The following is a 26,688-nucleotide window of genomic DNA, read 5'->3' as shown; positions in this document are numbered from 1 at the left end:
TGGCAACAAAGACTAAAATAATAGATTAGCGTGTTTTAGTAATGACATCCCCAAGTGCTTTAATTTGAAGTGGCAAAAAAAAAGGGCAGTACTTTTTTTCAGTGCCATTTTTTTGTGCTAATCTTTGTGTCTGAGTGAGTGATTTTGAAAATAGTTATGTTTCAAGGATTTGTTTAAGCATATGACTGAGAAATTATGTTTGTATCTTCAAAAGCTTATTATCTAGAAACTAACAAAGTTTATGTTAACTTCTTTTTATTAATAGCAAAGAAACTATGGCCTTGAAACAGATTTCCAGCAACAAGTGCTTTGAGGGATTTCAGAAAGTTTATGAGCATGACAGGTAACTTAATAAATGTCATCTGTACCAGTGTCAAATATAATTTTAAGTATCCTTGAGTCTATTTCTTTATTTGACTTAGATTTTGGGGGGAGAGGTATGATACAGCATGTATACCAGTAACTAAATACAAAGTAACATGAGGAAGGACAAAGTAATAACTGGGGAAGGAGAGTGAGGGGAAGGTCTACGGAAGGCTTCCCAGAAGAAATAGTACCTGAAGTAAGCATAAAGGGAAAATAAGAGTCTGAGCCATGGAGGTGAGCACGGGGAGTGTTTTTTAGACTTGGAGGATGGCTTGTTCGATGCCTCCTGGAAAGAGGGAGGAGATTGGACCAGATGATGTCTTAAGGTCTCTGTCATTCTAAATCTAGGGGCATGTGAATGAGTTTTAGAAACAGAATGGTCCAGTTTGTCTGGAATATAGTGTGAGAGAAGGAGAGTAAAGAAAAATAAGGCAGACAAGGTAGGCTGGAGTGAGAGATGCTAAAGTGCTTTTATCTTAGAAGTAATGAGGAAGGTTTGTGTACATGGGGCTGACATCTCATACTCATATAGTACTTTAAGTTTTACAAAGGATTTTCCTCACAACAAATCTCCAAGTTACATGTTACAGTAATAGTAATTAATATCCACTTTATAAGTGAGGAAATTCAAGCTCCAAGAGGCTGTGACTTCCTCATAGTCATATGCTTTTGAAGATTATTTTGGCAGATTTATGGAGGATCCAGAGAAACAGAGACAGCAGTTACAAAGGTAATAATCCAAGAAAGAGATGATTAGAGCCTGACCAAACAAAACGGTGGCTCTGTAAATGAGAAAGGGACAATATGAGGGATGGAGGTAGAATTAATAGGACTTGTCAAGTGATTGGATATGGGGAGAAATAAGGGGAGGAAGAAGTCTAGAATAACATTTTTAGGAGTCTGGATAAATAGGAGAATGTTGGTACTCAAAATACAGTTTTTGAGGAGAGACTAAGGAAAATAAGTTCCAGTTTGGATACATTGAATTTGAGATGCCAGTAGGGCAGGCATCCAGATTTCTAGCATTCATATGGAAGCTCAGGAAAGAGGTTAGGGTAGATATGTGGATTTGAAATCATCTATCTAGAGATGATAATGGAACCATAAGGGATAATGAAATTGCTGAGGGGGAGAGCATATAAAGAGAAGATAGAAGGGCCTAGGGCAGAACCTAGAGAGATATCTGTGCTCACTAGGAGGGAGATGGGTGATGGCCCAAAACAAGAGACTGAAAAGGAGAAATTAGAAAGGTAGGGGAGCCAAGTAAGAACAGTATAGAGGGAATCAAGGGAGGAAAGAGTATGCAAGAAGATTGGGTGGTCATCACTGTCAGAAGTTCCTAAGAAGTCAATTAGGATTAGGACTGACAAGTTTTTTTGTGTTGATCAGTGTAGAGATCACTAGTAACCTTTGAAAGCAATTTCTTTATATTAATGGAGTCAGATGGTAGATTGTAAGGAGTTTATAAGTAAGTGGATATTGAGAAAGTGGAAGAAGCAAGTGAGTGTCGATATCTCTTTTGAGAAGTTTGAGAGGGAAAAGGATACTTACTTATAAGACGATAGCTTAAGGGGTTAAATAAGGGCTGGGGAAGACCTAGGCATTTTCATAGGTAGTGGAGAAGGAGCTAGAGATAAAAATTGAATGTTAGAGAGAAGGGGTAGGTGGGTAGAAAGATCCGTGGGTCAAGCTGTCTCAAAGAAGAATCAAGGGCACAAGTAGAAGTCAGCCCTGGCAAGGAGAAGGCTCACCTCTTCTGACGACTGAAACAGAGGAGGAGGATATAAATAAAGAGGGAGCTTACAATGGACAGCCTCAGTGTTAATGTACTTTTCTTGCATGATTTGAGATTTGTCCACAAAGAAAAATTAATTAAATATATTTGATTGAAACAGTGTGGAACTAAAATGCAAAATGAAATTTGGAATCTACTTACCACCGAAGGCAGAAACTGGAAAATGTCCTGTACTTTACTGGCTGTCTGGTGAGTATATTTGGAATTTTTGGTATTGTTTGGTGGCAATTTAGAACTTTTGCCTTCAAGAAGTAATCTTATTCTTTTTAGATCCCCTAGTCAAGGCACAGATTTAAACTTTTCAGTTTTGAACGTTAACTTCCTTGCTGCTCATTTTTTTCAGTTTATCCAGATAATAAGACAAAGTATAGTAATATCTCTGATGAAAGGAGCTTTGAAAAGTTAGTTATTTAATTTCTACTTCTTTCAAGCACTTTTATAGTACAAAGACTTCCCTAATCAAGAGGAAAATATTAAAAGATAGTAGAACTCATAATACCTAATATAGAAAAATAAGTTCTTGACAATGCTCTTTAAAATCTATTAGTGAAAAATGATAGAACCATTTCTACAACTGCTTGGCAGATTTTTCTAGAAAACTCATAAGAATTGCAGAAGCTCAGAGTTGGAGAAGACCTCAAAGGCCATGTAGTATCACTTGTATCTGATCCTGATTTCTTCAACATCTTCAAGCAGTGGTCATCCAGTCTCCACTTTAAGAATTCTAGTGAAGGTTGCCCCCATGATCTTCTCAGAAAACCCATTCCACATTTGGGTAGTTGTATTGTAGAATGTTCTCAGAGGTTTCTAGCCCATCATTTTAGCCTGATAACATCTTTTAAAATCTTTACTATGTCATCCAATATCTTAGGTGTCCTTAGCTTTTTTTTTTATCATCTGTATGTATAAGAAGCTTCTTCACTGGCTTTATCTATCATTGATAAAAGTGGTGAACATGGCAGAGGGTTAAGAACATGTATCCTTGAAACAGTCCACTGGTGATCCCCCTCCAAGTTGATAATTGACTTATTCTTTGGATATGACCATTCAACTGTGCCCACTTGTACATCTCTCTGTCTTGTCCGTAAGGATAGATTGATACTGTCAGATCCTTTGATGAAGTCTGTTTATACTATGTGTTCAGCAGTCCCCTAATCCTCTAATTTAGTATCCTTTTCCAAAAAGTACTTGAGCTTAATTTGCTGTGTCCTATTCTTCCTGGGGCTAAGAGATCGTGGCTTTCTAGTAAAGAAAGATGTTCCCTAGATGATCCAAAACCATTCCTTAATATTATGTTCTAGATTTTTGCCAGGAATCAAAGTCAAACTTAATGTTTCTCTTTTGCAAATTGGAACATGATCTTTCCAAGATTAAGGATAGAAGCCCAGTAGTCATATCTCCCAGTTCTTTTAGTACTCTAGTGACTTGAACTCATTAAATGAAAGTAGGTGGATTCTTATTATTTCCTTGTCTATTTTGGGTTTAAACTTCCTATTAACAATTTAAATGATGTTCTTTCTACTCCATGGATCTTTCCCCTTGGCAGTATAAATTGAATGTAAAATGAAAGTTGGGTAGTTCTTCTTTCTTCTACTCTGAGCAACACTACTTCTCCTCCATGCCCCCCTTTTTCCCCCTAGTAAGACTATTTTAAAAATTCCTCTGGGCTGACTTTATTCCTTGCCAGTCTCAGTTCATTCTGAGTTTTATTGCTCCTGATACTATTCTTATAGGGCCATGCCATATCATAACATTTTCTTTTAATTTTTTATTAATCATGATCAATATTGACATAAAAAGGCTTCGGTTTTTTATTTCTCACCAGAAACTAGATGCACAATGGCAGTTTTTCCAAAATCATATAGATGACATTAAAAATTAGGTAAAAATCTGATTTCAGTCTCATTAAGAAAGTTTTTCTGTGGGTATATCAGCATTTTGGACTTTCCTAGAAGTGCATTGCTAAAAAAAATTTTTTTATATAAACAATTGACTGAAATTATGTTAAACTAAAGTGTGAAATGTTGCAATTTCCTTCCGTTCTGTTTTTATTTAAGTTCTAACAAGAGCTGCCAAAGTGATATATTCTTAATTTAGAGGATAACAAACCTCATTTAAAAAGTTACTGTATTGTATATAAGTAGTTCATGACAATAACAAAATATCATATTCTTGACCAGAATTAAAACCTATCTAAGAATACCATCAAGATTTTTTATGGATATAAAAAATTTGTTTACATCAGATGTTGGAACAGTCTTTAGCATTGAGATCCTAGAGTAGAGTTAGTCCTTAGCAACTGGATTCATGAAACAGAGTCAAAATCCAGGGCACTTGTGAAAAATTCTTACAGCAGATCAGTGTATCTGCTTTAGTAATCCAGTGGAGGATATTCTCACAGGGAAGACAGGCAAAATGCTAACATGATGAAATTTGGTTTGATTAAAACAGTGTATGAGCCAAAAGGTTAAAAGATGACACACGGCTCTTAGGTATGGGTCCCTCAGACCACAGTTATATACAGTGACATCAAATTAGCCCAAAAGTAAAGTCAGTTATGATTACATGAGTAGATTTACAGTGGAGTTAACAGGTACCATTATTCTCATGAGACAGTAAGACTCAAAAATATTGACTTTATTTGGGAAAAACTGCTCCTCTTTCTTGAGTTTTAATCTTATCTCTGCCACTAGCTAATTATATTGATTTAGGTAACTCATTTAACCTCTCTGAACCTCAGTTTTTTCATTTGTCAAATGATAGTGTCTAGATGGATCTGTAAGGTTCTTTTCAGGTCAGTAGTTCTGTGATTCCCCACATAATACATACCATGGTATCTTTTTCCTCAAGGAATTATTCTAAATTCATCATAATGAACCTTATTTTCTCAGCTCAAGGGACTCCATATTTCCCATTGTGTTCCAAAGGGGAAAGACCATCTGAAATCCTACTAGAGAGCCTATTTTATTTCTGATAGACAGACTTGCTGCTTTATTGCCAGTTGTCTATGCAACTGTCTCCAGAGGGTTTCTGTGTATCTCTGAGAGATTCATAGAGAAGTGATATAGTATGTAATTAGGGACCTCAACTTACACCTAAGATCTGTGACTAGAATTGTTTATGTCTGTAATGATTCCACTCAGATATTTGGAATGCTTCCTCATAAGGTGTTAACAAGTTGATCCACACTCAGTTGTTACATAAATTATTAGACTTTGACATTGCTAATTGCAGGGTAGTAATATAAATGGCTGGGACTGGTTTGCTTTGAACCAAAGTATCCGATCCCAGCTCAGTGCTGCCTTATCCATAGTTACATTATCCTAGAGTTACATTAGTTAAAGTTAGTTTTATCCCTTATCACAATAATATGAAATAGGGATTATCATACTATAATCATATACTAATCACAATAATATGGAATAGAGATAATCATACTACATAGTGATAGAAGAACATCAGTAAATGGAGTTAGGTCTCACTTTAGAGAAGGCAAAATGCTACCACCAACACTTTTCCTTTCTCAGTGAGTTGTCTGTATTTAGTGGTAAGATCCGGTTGTGCTGCTGTGACTCAGGAAGAACAGGGTTCAAATCCTACCTCTAACACTTACTAACTCTATGACTGTGGACAATTCATAGTCTTTCTGAACCTCACACACTCACTAAGACGTCTGCTTATTAAGTTGTGACTTTTATTGGTAGGGGCAGTTCCAACACCAAAATCTAGAGATCCGCAATAAGATGAGGTACATTTAGCTATAAATGTTAAATGAAAGAGAGCCAGTTCTTTTAAGTTGCATAGCACAGAATTACTGGTAGTCCTAAACCTGGATTTTTTAATCTGGGGTCCATGAATTTGTTTAAAAAAATTGATAATTACATTTCAGTATAATTAGTTTCCTTTGTAGCCTTATTAAAATATTATTCTGAGAAGCTAGGCTTCACCAGACAGCCTGAGGGGCCATGATACCAAAATGGTTAAGAACCCCTGCCTTAAATGACTCATGGTTTGGGTAAATTTGCTGTAATTGTAGGCAGGTAAAAACTTTGAACACATAACGTAGTGTATAATGTCATCATTATGTTTGTTCTTCAGGTTTAACTTGCACAGAACAAAATTTTATCACTAAAGCTGGTTATCACCAAGCTGCAGCAGAACATGGCCTCATTGTCGTTGCACCAGACACCAGTCCACGTAAGTATTTTGTGGCAGAGATTCTCTGTGTAACATCATCTCCATATTTGGGGCTAAATTTTTATTTGGCCTAACATACAAAGAGTGGCTTGCCTATTCTGTTTTTTAGTTTAATTCAACAAATTTTTATTGAGCTCCTGCTCACTCTGTGCAAAGGTCTATTCCAGACACTATGAGTAATGCAAGAGAAGTCAGACAACAATTTTTAGTCTTTCCCCTCAACAAGTTTGTAGTCTAGTAAGTAGGGAAGATAAACACACAAGTATGGTATGAGATAGAATAATTCATATTTTATAAGCATAAAACCTTTTCACTGTAAATAATAGGGGGAGATATTGACATGAGGTGAGAAAAGAATACTTATATCTTTAAAAGAATAGCCATGTGGAAAATAGAAAATCATCTTCAAGAATCTGAAGGAGCACATAAGAATCAAGGAGTGGCAGTATTTAAGATGTTAGAAGGAATCCTAATTAGCAACAGTTCAATCAAATAAGATCTTACTAATTTTCTTTTTTCTTACTAATAAGATCTATGTTGAAACCAGGGAGAAAACCCCTGTTATTTGAGATTTGTATAATCATATTATTTTTTAGAGCTAACAGTGATAATCTTTCAAGGACTTGATATCATTTAATATATTTAAAGTAGCTTGTATCTATAAATTGTTTCCTTGTGGTAGTCTCTTTGAAGTACAGCCCTTTGCTGTTAGCCAGTAAAAGTTTAGGAAAACATGTGAAAACTAGTATGGTAAGTAATTTTACAACAGAAGAAAAATCTGTTTGGTAACCTGTAAAACCATAGAATTTGTCCCTCTTTGGTATAATTGCTAAAAGATAAAAAAAATAGATTGCATAATTTCATGTACTGTGGGTTTTGTTTTTGGGTTTTTTTTTTTTAGTGAATATTATTTTTAACCTGTATATATCCATTCTTTGTGTAATATTTAACTGTTGGAGAGTGGATTGGACTAATCGTAGCTATTAAAGGACACCATTAGGCATTTAACTTCTGTTAATTGCCTATTCTAAATTTTCTTACTGATAACACTTTCTCATACTCATCTTAAAACTCCAAATCCTTCTCCTTCTGATTTCTCAAAAACCTTCTAAAGCACTATTTGTTTTATCAATTCTTTCCCGATTAAAACTCTATGTGTTTTGCTGCCTTTTAGACAAAGGTAACACAAAGATAACACAACGGACTATTACTAAGGTGTTAGTAATTCAACAAATGTTTATTAAGCCCCCACTATGTGAATTGTGGTGTCTTTGCAGTAATGGGAATGGTTATATTGACACTCTCTCCTATTGTTTGTTTTTTCAAGGGAGTGGGCCTGAGGTAATGTGCAGTCTATGGTCAAAGAGTAGACCATAGTAGACCAAATTACTGAGAGATTGAACATATAACTTTGTCCTCATTTTCACAACGCTTTTCACCAATTGAGCCTACTAGTCTCAGATACCTGTCAAGTAGAAGAAAGTTATTCCTACTCAGAGATAATCGGCAAGCATTTATCATATGCTGGATACTAGAGGTACAAAGACTGTGAAACAGTACAGAATAACAGTGCTTAAAAAAAATACAGCATCTAGGTAAGATTCAACATCTATCCTCAAAGATCTGGTAGTTTAGTAGAGAGATAAGACACGATAACAAAAAGCTGTAATATATAGTAACCACATGAAGGAATTACAAAATAATTGCACTTTACAGTACAGTATTTGAAGAGTATATCTGAAGTTTGGTACTCACCATTATATTATTTGCTCCCCAACTACCACCACCACCTCTCTTTCATCCCTCTTAAATTCTCTCTCTACTCTCCTTTTCTTGTTACCTGGCACTCCAATGATGAGACAGACAATAAAATTTAACTACACTTTCTCTCAGTTTACGTACCCCTGCTGTGTGGTCTCTTTTAACACTATTTCTCAGCTCCTCGACACTGCCAAAGAATAAAGACAAAGTATATGTTAAAGATACCTGAGATTTTATTGTTACCAATTTCAGGACCCATATATTTTGCACAAGTTCTGCACTCTTGTTGTTTAGTTGGTTAATTGTATATGACTCTTCATGACCCAATTTGGGGTTTTGTTGGCAAAGATGCTGGAGTGGCTTACCATTTCCTTCTCCAGCTCACTTTACAGGTGAGGAAATTGAGGCAAACAGGATTAAGTGATAACTAGTAAGTATCTGAAACTGGATTTGAACTCAAGCCCAGTGTTCTATCCACTGTGCCACCTACCTGCTCCATGCCCTTGGAAACACTGTAATAATAATTTTTGGTTCTAACCTGTGATTTCATTATCATGAGGAGCTGTTGGTTTGGAAACTTCCTTCATTAATGCAATTATACTAACTGTCCTAGGTCACATTTGTAGTGTATTTAATAGCTTAACAAAGTGCTTTCATTAAAACAATCCCATAGGGATGCATGTGAAACCTGGGATTGATTTTGATTTCTGGACACGAACATAGTGTTGTTTCTAGTGATTTTAATTCAGTTTTAAAGGCATTTGAATTCTAGACTCATATAGGCCATGTTATTTAGTGGAAAACATCCTTTGTTTGGAGTCAGGAGATATGGATTCAATCCTAGCTATGTCATTTATTAAAATCACTTAAGCTCTCTGAACCTTAGTTCCTCACCTTTAAAATATGGATAGTAATGTTTGCCTTGCCTACCTCACAGTCTTGTTAAGATCAAACCAGGTAAGGTCAGCTATGTGAAAGAACCTTGAAAAACCAAAGTTCTATGTAAAATATTAATAAATACTGTGGTAATGATGTCAAGTGGTCATTTAACAATGACATTTTGCTTTGATAGGTGGCTGTAATATTAAAGGAGAAGATGACAGCTGGGACTTTGGTACTGGTGCTGGTTTTTATGTGAATGCCACTGAAGAACCTTGGAAAACCAACTATAGGATGTACTCTTATGTAATAGATGAGGTAATTCTATTGAAATTAATATTTTTATAATTAGCTTCAGTTTTGTTTGTTTGTTTTGCTTTTTTTTTTTCTGGTGAGGCAGTCGGGGTTTAGTGACTTGCCCAGGATCATACAGCTAATAAATGTTAAATGTCTGAGACTGGATTTGAACTCAAGTCTTCCTGACTCCAAGGCCAGAGCTCTATTCACTGCGCCACCTAGCTGCCCCCACTTCAGTTATTTTTATTTGTTTACTGTCTATCTTAGTTTGATTTTGTTTGAAAGGTTTGATCTTAAAGTCAAGATGAGTATTATTAAATTGATGTTATGTACATTTATTGGTCATGTTAGAGAAAATATCAAACTTTCTCAAAATATTGTTTTCCATGAGAGGCTGCTAGCATAGCATCCAGAGTAGAGAATTGGCTTTAGAATCAGGAATATCATTTAAGTTCTTCCTCTGACTCATGCTGATTGTATGACTCTGGACAAATAAGTCACAATATCTCAGTGCCCCAGGCAACCCACAGAGTCTATAAGTTGTAGAATAGTTGTTGATCTGCATTGATAGAGGAGTTTAGTCCCTGAGAGCTCCCTAAACTGATCAAATCACAAGTCTGGACCATTAAGGTTTTTAAGTAGGCCTGTTATTAAGAATTTCTAAGTGTTTTTCAGAATAGCTTAATAATTATATTGACCAGTGCATATTGATTGTGAGCATTGGTCTAACAAAACTGACAGTAGTAACCCAATAGCTGATTCAGGAATTACTCACTCATTGGTAACTAGTCACTTCTTTGCTCAAATACATTCAATTTCTTTTTTGTCTGTGTTATTATTTGATGTTAGCCATATGTCTAACAACTCTAAACTCTCTTCTCAAAAAAAGTATTCATAATATATAGGCTTGACTATATATCTGCAAGACTTTGGCCTTTCTTTTATCTTATTCATGAACCATGTTTTTCAATGTTTTGTCTCCGTATTTCCATATGCCTAACTGTGCATTGAAGTTAGAATTATTAAGTATGTTAGAATGTAAGCTTCTCGAGAAGATAGTGTTTCATTCATTGTGTTTTTATCTATAGCATCTAATACAGGGCCCAGCACATTGGAAGTGCTTAATAAGTACTTGCTAATTGATTGATATTAATTTAATCTAGAAGGTTTTAAGTTTTCAATAAAATTCTCAACCTCCTCATCCCTTACAAAAATTATATTGGTGGTTATTCTTTACCAGCTACTAGTCATGAGCACTGCAATATAAAATTACTTCAGTTTCTCATAAAATGGTGTTTCCTTTTGACACACAGTAAAACCAACTTTGCCAATTCCCTTATTTGCCTCTCTATTATTTTGCCATCTTTCCATTTAGCTGCAGCTTCCTTTTATCTTTTGGTTTCATTTATAGTCTGAATGTCAATATTGATGATTCAATTCTTCCATTAAGTAGTATGGCCCCTCATTGGTTACTGGGCTGAACTATCACTTTTAGAGTGCTGAAAATTAATTTAATGTTTTTAGGCTATCTAAAAACTGTGATGGAGTGCCCTATCTGCCCCCTTTTCCCTTGTTCAGTAGCTGTTGCTGTACAGGTAGAAGAGGCCTGCCCAGGCCTGTATTTTTTTTCCTTTTTTGAAGCATTTGGGGTTAAGTGACATGCCCAGGGTCACATGGCTAGTGTCTGAGAATGGATGTGAACTCAGGGCCTCCTGACTTCAGGATCAGTGCTGTATCTACTGCGCCACCTAGCTGCCCCCATTTTATATATTTCTTTGTTCTATGAGTTATCGTGGCTGAAAAATTCATCACCACATAGCCAGGCTTTTGTAGTTAACCAATATGACCCTCAGAAAGCAGGCGTAGTCTCTTGCCAGGACTTCAGGTTGCTTGAAGCCTTGCCTAGAATGGTAGAGCTGCCTGCCAGCTCTTGTGCTTACAAGGTAATCTTTATGCTGTGATAAGTAGGACTTTGTAGAGGTACAACCTTAGCAGTTTAAGAAAAACAAGAGAATCAAAAGTACCAGCCACATGTAGTATATTTTAAAGGCCACACAGAAGCAGAAACCATTTCTTTTCTCCAAAGTGTTTTATTTGAAATGGCCAGTATAGAGAAGTAATTTTGACTAAAGTAAGAATAGTTCATCTCCTTAAATGAGATGTCAGTGCAAACTTTGGACTTTTAAATGAAACAGAGGCAATAATCAATGTCTCACTTTCTATTATTTTGTTTGTTTTGGACCACTTCTGAGCATTATGACATTATAGTATAGCCAATATTTTCCTTTTTAATACTATTATTCTTTCATGAAGTTTTAAAACTGTAATCAGTATTTGTAAAGTAAATTTAATCAACTTGTGCATAGATTGAGTCAGTTACCAGTATTAATTTATTTGTGGTATTATTGTGTGTACTTTGGAAAGAAGCCAAATTTCACTTATATTTTTGTCATGTTATTAATCTTTTTCAGCTGCCCAAGCTGATAAATGCCAATTTTCCAGCTGATCCAGAGAAGATATCTATTTTTGGCCATTCTATGGGAGGCCATGGAGCTCTGATTTGTGCTTTGAAGAATCCTAGAAAATACAAAGTAAGATTATCTTAGTGTTAAAATGGTTAACATTTGTTTTTAGTGATTTATTAAGGTTGAATTTGGAAATCATTTATTTTTGTAGTATTGACATTAGAATTTTCCAGGGCCGGTGATCAGAAATAAAAAAGATGTCTTCATATTTTATATTGGAAATTTTTGCTACAATGTCAGAAGCAAATTCTACCCTCAGTTCCAGAGATCCTACTTATTGTCTATGTGTATGTATCTGTGAAATACATTTTTTCCCCAATTTTGTACTCACCTTAAATTGGTGTTTCATCTAACCAATAGCTGAAATAAATCTCTTTTATTAGTTATTCACCAGAAATGTTGTGAAATCTGATTCAATGCTAGAAGGGACCTTAGAGATCATCTAGTGAGTCCAATGGCCTTATTTTCTATATAATGACTCTGGGACCCAGAGAGGTGACTTGCCTAAGATCACATACATATTAAGGTGCCTAGGCAGCATTTGAACCCAAGCCCTCTCTCTTTATATGCATTGCTCTTTACACTACATTATTTGATTTGCTTATTTTTGTTCATTTAAAAACCTTATCTTCTTGGAATTAATTCTCAGGTATTAATGATCTGAATGCCATAACTACCCATACCATTCTATCAGAAGCAGCTTGGTAAATTTAACTCTGATTTTCTGAGTTAGAAGGAACTGTCCTTAGCTTGTAATAGTTTAGGGATTCTTTTTTCTTTTTCTTAGTGATTTATTATGACTTCATGCCAAATAGCAATACAACTAAATTTAATGTCTATAATTAAACTAGTTTCAACATGTAAAAATCTTAACTGTTTAGTGACTTCATTTGAGTGTCATTTGAGTTTCTTTTCTAGTCTAATTCACTTTTCCTTTCATATAAGAGCAGTAGAGATTCTTTATTCATTAACATATTTTTAAGCAGTCCTAAATTCTTTAGGCAAAAGTTTTAATTTTCTCTTTTGCCTATTCTAAGTATTATATATTTTCTTGCTAGTTAGTAACCTTGAATCCTCTATGTTGAGCTCATTATATAATGGAGAACAGTGTGCTATGGGGAGTTGCAAAGGAAATTGTTAATGTGGTCCTTGGCAGTAACAATATTCTGCTATGCTTTGAATTCTTGACTAAGTTGAGCTAGCAACTTCTGGCCTTAAAATCATAGGACTTTCATGGTCTGTTTAATATATACCCAACTTGAAGGTATTAGTTACTAAGTTATTCCAAATCTCTGATTCAGAGATGAAAATGTTTGTAATAGAGACTTCTTTCTACAGCAAGATATGTTTTGTTATTGGCAAGATTTGTTTTGAAATTGAACCATCTTCCTGTCATGGTAGATTTTTTAAAAAATCAAACGCCTTTTCAGTATGCAATAAAGCAGTTTTCTATTCTCTAATCCAAAAATAGAGCATATTTACATTTTTTGTGTTTTGAAAAAGATTATTAAAGCTAATAGAAACTACAAGATTATGTATAAAGTATAAATTCTTATAATAAGATATAAGATAGAAATTCTTTGAAGCATAAAATATCTCTACTCTGAATTTAAATCCATATAAAACAACATGATAAATGTTTGCTGAGTTATATGTTTCCTTGTGGTATAAAATAATATGGAAAAATTTGTATCGTTATTAGTAATAATGCTATTTAAATTCCAATGTATCTTTCTTAATAACAGAGTATTTTAAAATTAAATGCCATTTATTCACCAAAAAGTCTATTATGACATCTCAACAAGTTAATTTATTTTTGGTGGGCATAATCAGCAGAGGGAAAAGTACTAAACATAAACTTCCTTTTGTCTAATATACTTATTTGATGAATAATAATTTATTGCTTTGTGTTATTTCAGCACCCAAAATTTTACTAGCAGTTTGCCAGAATATTCAGTGGACTGTTCTGGCCTTTGAGGCACTTACAATCAAAGCCAAAGATATTTCAAGAAAATTGTTCACAAACTTTTTCATGAGTCAGTAGCTTCTTAGTCATTTTCTACGTGTCAGTTCAAATATTGCCTTCCAAAATGACTGGTTTTGAAACTTGGTTTCTTTGTTTCTGAAGTCTGTGTCAGCATTCTCTCCAATCTGCAATCCAATGCTCTGTCCTTGGGGGAAAAAGGCCTTCAGTGGATATTTAGGAACAGATCAAAGTAAGTGGGAGGTAAGTACTAAATAATTCATACCCGATATATTAAAGTATTTTAAAAATTATACAAACTAGAGATCATATGTGCCTATCTGTGCCTTGAGGTCTATCTAAAATTTAAGGAATAAATTTCATACTAGAATATACATATGATGAAAGATTTGATTTTAAACAGTAATTAATTATAATAGATACTCCAAGAAAAGGATATTCCAGTAATAATCCTGAATGATGAAAAGGCAGCTTGTACTTCTTACTAATAGAAAAAGCCTGTGTTCTATTATTTCTTGTAAAATTTAGATTAACCCACCTCTTTATTGTGTCTGTGACAATGCTATGTATTCAGTCAGACGTTGACAAGAGCCTAGATATGTAAATGGGTCTTCTTTGTTAATAACGTTTGTGCTATTTTGAATGAAAAGTTCCTGATGGAGGAGTCAGTTTTTTTTTTTAAGAGACAGATTTCTATCTGGGATACATACATACATACATACATATGTATATATACACACACATATATATATACATATACATATATATACTCACATATATATATGCACAAAAATAAATGAAGTTGCCTATTCATACATGGAGAGGGGAGAAGAAAGAAAAGTCACATGGTATGGCTAGACATGGAAGAATACTAGTATGTGTTTCTGGGGTTGGTAGAGGGGATAAACAGTGCTTCTGGTTGGGATAGAGTACCTAGGTGTGGAGGGAAATAAAGGAATTAGAAACATCTTTAAAAATAATTTGATGTTTTTATTGAGCTTGAGAGGTGGCTAAGAGTTGCTGTAGAGTTACAAGGAAAGGGTGTGAGCCGAAGAGTGCTCAAGGAAGATGATCTTTGCTTTTATGAGGATTAATTAAAGCAAGGAAGAGGCTAGAAACTGGAAACTAGAATCCAGGAGGCTTTTTAACCAAAACCTTAAAAATTATCTTGAGATATATAGAGCTTTAATAGCTTTACTTGAGACTTAAAAGAATGTTTCAGATTTAATCAGCCTTGTAATCTGGGTTGCTTTTAATTTCTGTTTCACTCTAGTAGCTCCATTAAGTATACATGGCTTACTTTGATATACTATCTCCAGAGTACTGCATATTCTAGATTATCTTCTTTTTTAAGCATTGTAAAAATTAATTTTGAAATTTTCCTTTTATTTACAGGCATATGATGCTACTCGTCTTGTGAAGTCATATCCAGATTCTCAGTTGGACATATTAATTGATCAAGGCAAAGATGACCAGTTCCTTAAAGATGGGCAACTACTTCCTGACAACTTTATAGCTGCCTGTGCGGAACGGAAAATTCCAGTTGTTTTTCGATTGCAAGAGGCAAGTATTAGCAGACTATTTCTCTTGACTTTGTGCTCTGTGATCTGACTCAAAAACAAAACACTGATCTGAATTTGAATTATGTCTTTCCCCAATATTTCTGGTGTGTTCTTTTAAGGCACATCTGAAAATTAATATCCCATTGGGTTACAGTAATTTCTGTGTCAGATAACATATAGAGACGATTTAAGAGAAGTAGATATTTTTAACAGTTAAGAAGTAGTATGTAAAAGAAGTTGCTATAGTTTTTTGAACTACTTCTATATAATTAACACTGTAAAAATAAGTTATATAGCAACATTGAAGACCTGACGAAGTAAAAGCCAGAAGTTTAGATCATTAATTATTTCCAACCTTCCTCTAATTTCTGCTTTCAGCCATTCTGCCATGGTTGGAATAGATGATTTTAATTCAAGCAAAAATATTTTATTGGGTGCCTACTGTATAAAATGAGGAAATTCTGTCTGTAACAGGACTTTCCTTCTTTGGATTTAGAAGTATTTCTTACAGTGCACAGTTCAGATAACAACAACAATAATAACCTTTATATAGCACTTAAAGGATTACAAAGCACTTTATAAAAATTACTAAATTTTCTCCTCATGACTCCGGAAGGTAGGTTTTATTACTGTCTCCATTTTACAGATGAATAAACTGAGAAAGGTTAAGTGACTTACTCAAAGTCACATAGCTAGTGTCTGAGGTCAATTTGAACTCACATTTTTCTAATGCCAAGCTTAGTGCTCGATCCACTGTACTACTTAGCTGCCTTAAGTAAAGACATAGAATAAGTATCATCAGCAGAGGAAAAATATTTATCTTCCTCTTAGAAATGCAAAGAAAATAGGCCAGTCCAATGAACTTTTATTAACAATTTGCTTCTTTCTATCTGGAAATCTCTATAGTTTATATTTTTGAAGGACTGGGATAAAATATTCTCTTTAATGATAGGAATATTTTTAGTCTTGATTGTTTTTATTCTCTGATGAAAGTATGAAGTAAATATATAGTAATATGAGTTAGTGTTTTCTATCCATGTTATTTTAATATTCACGTGGCTGTTATGATCTCCTTGATGTAAATGTTGACTCTCTCTATTGGTGCAGGTGGCCATCTGTCTAGGCTACTGTACTATTCTTGTCCATTTCCTCCAGTAAGTCCTCTATGTAGCAGTGGTTCTCAACTGGAAGACCTAGTTCAAATCTAGATTCAGCAACTGACAAGCTCTTTGACCCTGGGCAAGTCACTTAACCTTTGTTTGCCCCAATTTCCTCCACTGTGAAGTAGGAATAATGACAGCACCTACCTCCTGGGGTTGTTGTGAGGTTCAAATGAGATAACATCTGTTTAAAAAAAAAAGTGCTTCGTACAGTTCCTAGCACATTTTTGTTGTTGTTCAGTTGTTTCAGTCACGTCCAATTCTTCATGACCCCATTTGAGGTTTTCTTGGCAGAGATACTGGAGTGGTTTGCCATTCCTTCTCCAGCTCATTTTACAGATGAGGAAACTGAGGCAAGTAGGGCTATGTGACTTGCCCAGCGTCACACAGCTAATAATTGTCCTAGGCCATATTTGAACTTGGGAAGATGAATCTTCCTGACTTCAGGCCCTGCACTGTATCCATTCCACCACCTGGCTGCCATGATAGGTACCATACAAATGCTTATTTTCTTCCTTTTCCCCTTCGAAACATAGAATGGACAAACCCTTTTTACTTAAAAATGAAGATGGAAAATAATCACGTTGCATAATCTTAATTTTTAAAACCATAAAGCATACTTTATTGACAACAATAAAATGAATCACAAAACCTTAGTTCCATTAGGTAATCCATTTAATAAAATAACTTTTAAAAGTGTGTATCAAGTAAATATTAACACATTTTGCAAACATATTGTTACAGTAAGAAAAAAATTACCTTTATTCAAAAACCTTAAACAGAGATACCTGGTACATTGCCCCAGAGAGAAGGGAATTATATTTGATCTCATTTTTCTTTCTTCAAATTTTTCTTTAGGAATAGAAAAAAAATTATAGTTATTCATTTAAATGTTTTAAATCATACAGATCAAGCCACCAGGTACTTCAGTTTTGATCAAATTAAGTCTGTAAATAAGTCAATAGTGGATTGGAGAGGTTTAGCCATAAGTGGTATAGCAGATTGTGTGTTTCTAAATAGATTACACTTCTTGGCAAGAGCCACGTTGGATACCTTTTCTGTCCAGGGACTGTGCCAAGAAATTCTGATGTGACTACGAGATTGTTAGCCTTCAAACAAAGACTTAGAACTCTGGGAGATTGTAGAAGTGGCAAAGATTTGGGGAACAGTGAAATGAGACACTCATTATTTTCTTCTTGGCAACTAAGAAACTTGTTAGTCTAGACTTGGGCCAGGGCCAAGATGAAGTATCCATTTGACAACTCCAGAGTAAGAAAACATTGAAGTTGCTGTGGCCTAATTCATTGTTTAGCTTAAACAATTTTCCCTTGGCTTTCGTTCTGGCAAAATCAGAGTAAGTCTGGCTTGCACAGTCTAAACTAGGTTTTGTTTAGGCTTTCTGTCATTGAGTAAGCAAATGAATGGAAATGTGCCGGGCCATCACTCCAGAACCAGAGTCTCAGACAAAACCTCTCTTGACTTTGGTTTGCCCAAAGGCTGAAAACTTGATTATCTGCTTAAAATCATGGACAGAGCTGGAATTTAGTCAATCCCCCTTATTTTGTCAGTGTGAGGAATACTGGGTTCAGAGAGATTCAGTGATTTATGGCAAAACAGGGACTAGAATCCAGGCTTCTAAAAACTGGAAAAGTACCATGGGAGCAGGGACTGGGAGTTATTGTTTTTCAGTTGTTGAAGTTGCACAGAGTGGGTTGAGAAAGGAAGCTCAGTAACCAAGGAGTGAGGCAGTTGACATCAACTATGTCCCGTCTTTACAGGCTTCAGGAATTAAGGATTTGAAGTTTTCTCTGGTTCCCAAAGTACTTCTAAATCAAAGGCTATTTCTGCCAATATGGGCAGCTATCTTAATTACACGTCAAAGATCTCTGATTTTGTCAGTGTGGGTACCTTCTTCTTAGTGCAGATCAAAACCCCTTGACAGCCAAGTAGATGATCTTTGAGGATTAGAATGGATAAAAAAATGGATAGGCTTGCGATCATCCTATCCAAACTTTGATAAAATCATCTTCAGATGATAGGTGCATCACTTATGGCCTTAGTTTTTAAGCATTTCTGACTCAGTAGGAGCTGCCGGAGCTTGCATTCCACTAGCATAGCCTTGGAGAACCCTAGGTTACTTCTGCTCCCAGAAGAAACATCAGAATAAGACTTTAGTGGAGAGATCTTCACCATCTATAAGTGAGAAACACAAGCGCTCTTTTTCTTTGCTTTCTGTGAAGACCCTTCTTGAAGAGTTAATCCATTATTCAGTTCTGAACTCCTAGGGCTTTTGAGGAGATGAAAGAAAACATTGCCTTTCAGCATCAGCATCCAGTATAGTACCTAGAATACTGATTCCACTTTGAGAACCGAGTAAAGGAAAAAGCATGTAATTTTTTTAAAAAAACTTAGCTCTAAATAGAATTTTTCTGTCACAGACTTTTTCTTTAAATTGTATTGTGGGGGAAGAGGAAGTCACTGCCTCCTTAATGACACAGAACACAAGCAATCTCAGTATAGCCATTTTATAGATACAAAATAGTCTTGCTAGGAAAGGAACTTACCAAGAGGTTAAATAAGATAGCAAAATCACCAGAACGTCTCCCAACTTTTTCTTCTTCCCCTTTACAACCTGAACTTAACACTAGTGAAAGGGGACACGCTTAATCTTTCTCTTTATAGTCCCTTAACCGTGAAATCTAATCATCTTTTCTCAATCATCATTGTTCTTGACCTCTGGGCAGCCTTTGACACTGTCAACTACCCTCTTCTCCTTGATACTCTTCTCCCTAGGTTTTTGTGACACTGCTATTTTCCTTATTCTTCTACCTATCTGATCATTCCTTCTCAGTCTACTTTGCTGGAATTTCATCCAGGTCATGCTCACTAAGCATAGACATCCTACAGTACTCTGTCCTAACTTGTCTTCTCCTTTTATAGGATTTCGCGTGATCTCATTAGCTCCCATGGATATAATTAGCACCTTTATGTTAATGATTCTCAAATTTCCTTCTCCATTCTTGCATCTTAACTGCCAATTGGACCCCTCAACTTGGGTCTTAGACATCTTAAATTCAATATGTCTGAGTCTGAATTCATTGTCTTTTTCCCCAAACCCTTCCTTCTTCCTAACTTCCCTTTTAGTGTTGAGTACCACCATCCTCCCAGTCAGCCAGGCTCACAAGCCTGGGTGTCATCCTTGACTCCACTCATTCCTCATATTCAATGTTTTGCCAAGGCCTGTTGATTTTACCTTCTGTACATCTTTCACATAGGTCCCCTTTTCTCTTCTGATGGGGCTGCCACTTTGGTGCAGGCTCTTCTCACTTCACCCCTGAACTATTGCCTGCTGCTGGTCTGCTTACTGCTTTTCACTCCAGTCCATCCTCCACTCAGCTGTCAAAGTGATCTTTCTAATGGGCTTGACTAATCATGTCTCCCTCATACTCAGTAAATTCTAGTCACTCCTTATCACCTCCAGGATCAAATATAAAGCCCTTTGTTTGGTTTTCAAAGCCTTTCATAACTTGATCCCTTAATCTCCATCCCCTGGCTTCCCTGGCTTTTTTCAAGGCCCAGCTAAGACCCCGTCTTCTACAAGAACCCTTTCCTGATTCCCCTTACTGCTAGTACCTTCTGACTAGTAATTATCTTGAATTTATCCTGTATCTGTCATGTTTGTACATAGTTGTTTGCATGTTGTTTCCCCACTAAAGTGGCAGTTCTTTGAGAAATGGACTTTTATGGTTTTGGTTTTGGTTTTTTTAGTATGCCTAGCACTTAGGACAATTTCTGACACATAGTAGGTATTTTAAAATGTTTATTGACTGACTTAACCATCCTGTATTTTTCAGGATGTATCACTAATATGCTCTATGTTTTTAGTTCTTTAATTTTTTTAGTTCTTTAGTTTTTATGTTTTTAGTTTAGATTAATTTAAAATCTTTCTTGGTTCCTCATGTAAGATATTTACTTTTTTTCCCAGAAAAGTGGATTTTTGACTGTACAAGCACCATAATAATACTGTATGGAAGTTTGAGTATTTGCTTTGAATTTTGAAATACTCAGGTAGCATGTAGAATCCTCTTAGATTATTTCCATTAGGATTCACAGATATTAGCACTCTGCCACTTAATGCCTATTAAATTCAGTTGAATGGGGGCAGCTAGGTGGCACAGTGGATAGAGCACCGGCCCTACAGTCAGGAGGACGTGAGTTCAAATCTGGCCTCAGACATGTAATACTCACCAGCTGTGTGACCCTGGGCAAGTCACTTAACCCCGATTGCCTTACCAAAAAAAAAATCGGTTGAATGTTTACTGAATTGTAGAGTAAGACGCTGATCCTAATTACAGCAGGGTTTAAAATCCCTACTTTTTTTAGAATGCTTTGCCCTGAAAGCGTTATCTCCTTCATTCAGGTCTGTCTGTCTATGATTTGTAGCCTCCCATTGAAATCTTAACTTTGCAAGTTCTCAGAGATGTGGAAGGACATATATATGCCACTCTTTGTATAGTAACTTAGTGATGTAGAAGTAGTAGCACTTGGGGCGGCTAGGTGGTGCAGTAGATAAAGCACCAGCTCTGGAATCAGGAGGACCTGAGTTCAAATGTGGTCTCAGAGCAGACACTTGACACTTACTAGTAGTGTGACCCTGGGCAAGTCACTTAACCCCAATTGCCTCACCAAAAAACAAAGGGGAAAAAAAAGAAGTAGTAGCACTTGATCTGGAGAGGAATAGAAATAGCCCAGGGAAAATAAAAGGGCAGACTGTGGAAAGCAGGGCTAGTTCAAAAGAGAAAAAAATGCCACTGCTCATGGGAAGCAGATCCAATAAAAAGGACCATTTTTTGATGGTGAGAGGTGAGGGATAGGTGGACACACAGATTGAGTCAGAGAGGAATCTCACATTAAACAAAGTATAAGGATTTACTAAATGCTTACTATGTACTAAGCACTGGAGGAAAGAATTAAAAAGGTAAGACAGTCCCTGTTCTCAAGGAGCTTACATTCTAATTGGGAAAGGCAACATGAAGAGGGGAGTGATGGCCTTGGAAGGGCATTTTGTTCTTGGAAGTCACAGGGATGGTAGTCACAGGGCAATCTATTGACAAGTCCTTTCCAGGAATGATAGTTCTGATTTGGCTTTTTTGCTCCCAAGGAAGAGATGTCCTTCCTCCTCCCATATGTCAGGAAGATGGGCCAAGTGCAAAGAAACGTGGTTCTTTAAGTGCTCCTGCTGCTCCTAAACTTACAGTTTAATAGGCAGGGAGACAGATGTGTCCTTAAGTAACAAGGGAGAAATAAACCTGGACTCACACGGATCTTGAAGTAGGCTCCTTTGAGGCATCTTTGTAGGGAGCAGAGACAAATGAAGATGAAACGTGGAGCAGTTGGCTAGCCAAGTGTTAGAAGATCACACTATTCTTCTTAACACAATCTCTTACTGAACAAGATATAGTCTTTGAATTTGAGAAAGCCAAGCAGTGTCCAGTCTGGTGCCCAGAAGGGGCCTATCATATGCTTGTTGAGTTACTGGTAGGTGACACATGCTGCCATTCTGCAAAAGGAAAAAAAAATATCATTCACATTTTTATTGCATCTTCAGATTCGCAAAACTCTTTATTCACCCCTGTGAAGTAGGTATTACAACTATTGTTTTCTCCATTATACAGATAAGGAAACTGAGGCTCAGGGAAGTTAAGTGACTTGCCCATGACACAGCCAGTGTTTAGAGACAGGATTTGAACTCAGGTCTTGACTCTGCCTTGTGCTCTTTCTGTTAACATCCCACTGCCTTGAAAACTGAGAAGCTTAAATAGTTAGTTCCCTTTGAATTTTCCCCAGAATCTTTTTCTCCTTATCTAGTCATCTTTTTCCTACATATTGTCTTTCTTTCTTTTAGTTTTACATCCTCCTAATGAGTTGTGACCTAGAGAAAGGTTTTTCTTCTTGTCTAGACACAGAAATGTGAAACCAAATAATCCAGGGCTTGGTCCTAATAAGGCAACACTCTTGTCAAATTAATTTCCATGTGTAGTCTGGGGAAAAGAATAGATGGATTGCTTTTGAGTTACTTCCATGACTTTCATCTAGAAGTATTGCTTAGTTGCTGGTTCCCAGAAATTTATAGCATGGTATAAGAGTCAGAAAATGTACTACCTCATCTTCTGTAGTTCCTAGGGATTAGTAACTGGACTCAAAAGCACAGGTGATATTTTTGTTTGTTTTTTTTATATGGTTAGTTTAGTGGGCTTCTTAAGTGTCTACTCTCCCACTTTTTCCTCATCAGACTTCCACTGTTGAATAGAAACTAGCATTAAGCAGAAAACTGGAAAAGCCTTCCTAAATTTCCTTTAACTTCCTTTGATAGTGAAGGATTATGACCCCTTATAGCATCATGGGACTCCAGAAAGTCATTCATTTCTAGTAAACCTTTGAGAAGTTCCTTGTTCAAGTCTGTAATTGAACATATTTCCTATGGAGCCTTATCCTCGGAGTAGATAGTCAAATTTCCTTAGGAGGCTGTTCTCAGTGACTTTTTTCCCCTTCCATGTCTATGTCTCCTTGTGTTGTTTTTTCCCTCATATTTATCTTGATGGCTGTAATTGAACAAAGTAAAGTCTCTTCTTGGCTTTTGCGTTTGTCTGCCAGTTCCATGTTGATAGACTTTGGCCACACTTGATATGTTGCTAAAGCATATCAAGGTTAACTCTCTTAAATTAAATTTGTCTGACTTTTTGAAATAAATATATCATAAATTTCTACAAAACCAATTGACATATTCAAGTCTGATGTTATATCCAATATTCCACACCTGTGGACTTCCTCTGCCTCTGCAAAGGAACAGGGAAAGTGTTTTCTCATATTTCTTCTTTGAGGCCAACCTTGGTTGTGTGTGTCATATAGCTTAATTGAATTTTAATGAAATGTGGTAGGTAAGTGATTATATTGTTTGTGCTCAAATATTCATTTAGTCCTTTCCAGTATCCATTAAGTAAGTCTAACTAATACCTACTTGCTTTGTGTCTGTATCTCAACATCATTGAAAAATTATGAGATTTGAGAACTGCCCCCAGAATTTTAGATCTGGGATAACTTTGCTGTCTAGAAAAAGTTATTTGTGTAGTTGTGGCTGTTTCCTCCAAATTTTTGTTTTCTATGTGCGTATGTATGATTCGGGATTCACTTCATTATTGATTGATTAGTGCCCCTCTTGTCTGGCTTGAAATTCAATATCTTCTCCATGTTTATGAATCTCCGCTGAATGATGTCATGGTTCTTGGGAATGCCAGCAAACATCTCTGTTCCACAAAGGATATTAAACTTCATTAATGTATTTATGTCTTCTTCTCTTGGCATAATGAAATGGTGATATAAGCCAGTCTCTGTGGAATGCTAATTCTTTTCCTCATTTTTTTAGTTTAAAATGTTACGAAGTACATTGTGGTTTAAATATAAAATGAAAACTTCAAAGTGTGTATATAGAAATCCTTTTGTTTTTTATTGTGAACTTCTTTCAAGCAAACAAACTGGATAATTTTTTAGTCCTTAATATTACTTTGCATATGTATTAGCTGTCTTGGTGATTATATACGTATGTTTTCTTTTCCAGGGATATGATCATAACTACTACTTCATTGCAACTTTTATTAATGATCACATCAGACATCATGCAAAATACTTGAACGCATAAAGCTTCATATATAAGTAATCTCACAATTATAAAAGTTACCATGTAACTTTTGAAAAGATACAATTATACATGAAAAATTACCACCTGTGAATATTCACTTCTAATTTTTATCAAAGGCTTACTACCTTATGAATAAATATATAAAATCAAGCAATCTGATTCCTTTTTGTTCACCGTAAGTACCCTGATATAAGGCATGTCATAACCTAGGGGCAGTTTGAAATCCTTATAAAATTAAGTTTAAAGGATCACAGAATATGTAAATAATCCTAGTTGACTGTAAAGAATACAGTGATTCAGATATATTGGGATATAATAATAAGTTGTTGGTCATTGGTGTATCAGTTCTTAGAGAACTAAATTATGGAATTGTATCAGTAACTGAATAAAAAGACTTAATACATTGATGTTGATTGTGCTGAATGCTTTCTTTTAAGCTTTCTTTAAGGGTAAAAGAATTATTAGCTACATGTGGTTGATGAGATGAGTGACTTATTTCTCTTTGTAAATGACTCTGTGTCAACTACATAGAACAGGTAGACAAGGGACTCCTAACATGCTGAGCTAGCAAAGAAGACTAAGGAGCAGCTAGAGAGATAGGAGGCAAACCAGGACAAAATACTGTCACTAAAAACCCAGAGAGGAAAGAATATAGGCCCCAAGGCCTGCTCTTCTAACTAGTGAGCTCCCTGCCAGACCGGCACTTCATAATGTGGGCATGTTTGACAGCAGTAATAAAGGAACCAGTTGATAGGGGAAGTTGACGATTCAAGAGAGTGGGGATGATTAATGATGCAGTCAGAAGGAGAAGATGGGAGGGAACGGAACCAAGTGCATATGCAGAGGGATGGGTCTTGGCAAGGAGAAAGGCCACCTTTCAGAGGTGAAGAAAAGGGGAGAGGGAGATGGTGTCAAGCTGTTTTAAGATGAAAAGAATCTGAGAAGAGGGAACTCGCATCAGATGGCCTCAGTTTTTTCAAGAAAATAAGAGGCAAGGTCCTCAGCTGAGGTGGGGGTGGGAGGAGTGGAAAGAGAAGGAGTATTATGTTTTGAGAAAGAGAAGGTTTGGAATAGCTTCAGTGAAGAAAGAAATAAGACATCCATAAAAAATAAGCAGACTGCCTTCCTGTAGAAAGGGTAGTTAAATGGCTCAGTGAATAGAGTGCTAAACCAGGAGTTAAGAAAACCGAATTTCCTCAAACACTAGATGTATGACTCTGGGCAAGTCATTTAACTTCTGCCTCAGTTTTGTTGTCTGTAACAGTTACTTGTTCTGCAGCAATTCTGAAACTCCCACCTCCTCAGCACCCCCTACCCCTGGGACCTCTGTCTCCCTTTGATTGGAGAGGGTGAAGGTTGGGCATTGGAGAGCTCCTTCCAAATCCTCCACCCAGGGAATTCATCATTTCCCACTGGCTGAGCTTCTGATTTCATGATCTCCAGAAACTCATCATTCTGCAAGATGAAATCAAGTCTGTAACTCATACCTCTCAGGCTGCAGGACTTCATCAGGCTAGCCCACTACCATCTGAATCCATCCTGCTTTTCCATTTCTTATGTGGTATCTTCCCCTATTAAATTGTGAGTTCCTTGGGGGCAGGGACTATCTTATGCCTTTCTCTATATCCCTGGCACTTAATACACTGCCTGGCACTCAGTAGGTACTTAATAAATATTGACTGACTGTAAAGTGAGGATAACAGCACCTGCCTTACAAAATTGTGAAGATAAAATGAGATGCTTGCAAAGCACTTTGCCAACCATAAGGTGCTGTATAAGTGTTAGCTATTATTATTACAACATGAGTTTGTAGTGGACCCAGCAAAGTTGTGGGGATTTCCTCCAGATTTGTTTAGTAGTTCATGAGTGAGAAGAGAGGAGGCAGATAGCTGAAGTCTGGCAAGAGAAGAACAGTGATGGAACAAGGGGACAAAGGATTCAAAGGCGGAGGACAAGTATAAAGTTAAAATGGCTAACAGTTTGAGATTGGAGAGGTAGTAGAGTGATGTCAGCAAGGATCTTGACCTGAGGAAGGACTGAGGGGTGGGGGGGAATGGAGGTCTTGAGAGAGGCAAAGAGCTGGTGTAAGGAGGGAAGCGTAGGGAGAGGTGGAATGATGGGAGGTGATGGTCAGTCAGGGAATGTCAGTTTCTAATTAGAGAAGTGGAACACTTAAAGATAATGGCAAGATCTAGTGTGGTGAAGTAGTAAATGAATAGATAATGATGGGACCCAGGGAGGCTGTGGAAACAGGAGGTTAGGGAATTTAGGGGGCACATGCCCTCTAGTATAAGAGCAGGAGTTAGGGAAAAGAGGAAGCATGTGAAGCAAGTGCTAAGCTCTGAGAAAGAAGAGGATGGTATACAACAGCCACCGTAATTTGTATCGGTGGACATTTTTAATGATGTGGACCTCAAAAGAGGAAAGGTTACAGAATGAAAGAGATAAAAGGAGAGTCTGGAATTG

The 26,688-nt window shown here is 36.2% G+C and overlaps 1 protein-coding gene across 2 annotated transcripts in view; it reads left to right on the top strand.

The window, feature by feature from the left end:
* Positions 1–24,629, top strand: part of ESD (esterase D) — a 34,101-nt gene extending 9,472 nt beyond the window's left edge. For both annotated transcript variants that reach the window (XM_020993792.2, XM_020993793.2), the window contains exons 3-10: positions 266–343; positions 2,262–2,350; positions 6,260–6,358; positions 9,192–9,316; positions 11,767–11,886; positions 13,949–14,047; positions 15,200–15,367; positions 24,142–24,629. In XM_020993792.2, the coding sequence (XP_020849451.1) occupies positions 276–343; positions 2,262–2,350; positions 6,260–6,358; positions 9,192–9,316; positions 11,767–11,886; positions 13,949–14,047; positions 15,200–15,367; positions 24,142–24,222 (849 nt within the window). In that variant the 5' untranslated portion in view covers positions 266–275 and the 3' untranslated portion in view covers positions 24,223–24,629. The remainder of the gene's footprint in view (positions 1–265; positions 344–2,261; positions 2,351–6,259; positions 6,359–9,191; positions 9,317–11,766; positions 11,887–13,948; positions 14,048–15,199; positions 15,368–24,141) is intronic.
* The last annotated feature ends 2,059 nt before the right edge of the window (positions 24,630–26,688 follow it).

This window comes from Phascolarctos cinereus, unplaced genomic scaffold, assembly GCF_003287225.1.
Source record: "Phascolarctos cinereus isolate Bilbo 61053 unplaced genomic scaffold, phaCin_HiC Scaffold_726;HRSCAF=1367, whole genome shotgun sequence".
NCBI classification, from domain to species: Eukaryota; Metazoa; Chordata; class Mammalia; order Diprotodontia; family Phascolarctidae; genus Phascolarctos; species Phascolarctos cinereus.
Note: the sequence above shows the minus strand (reverse complement) of the source record. Positions and strands in the feature narration are given on the sequence as shown.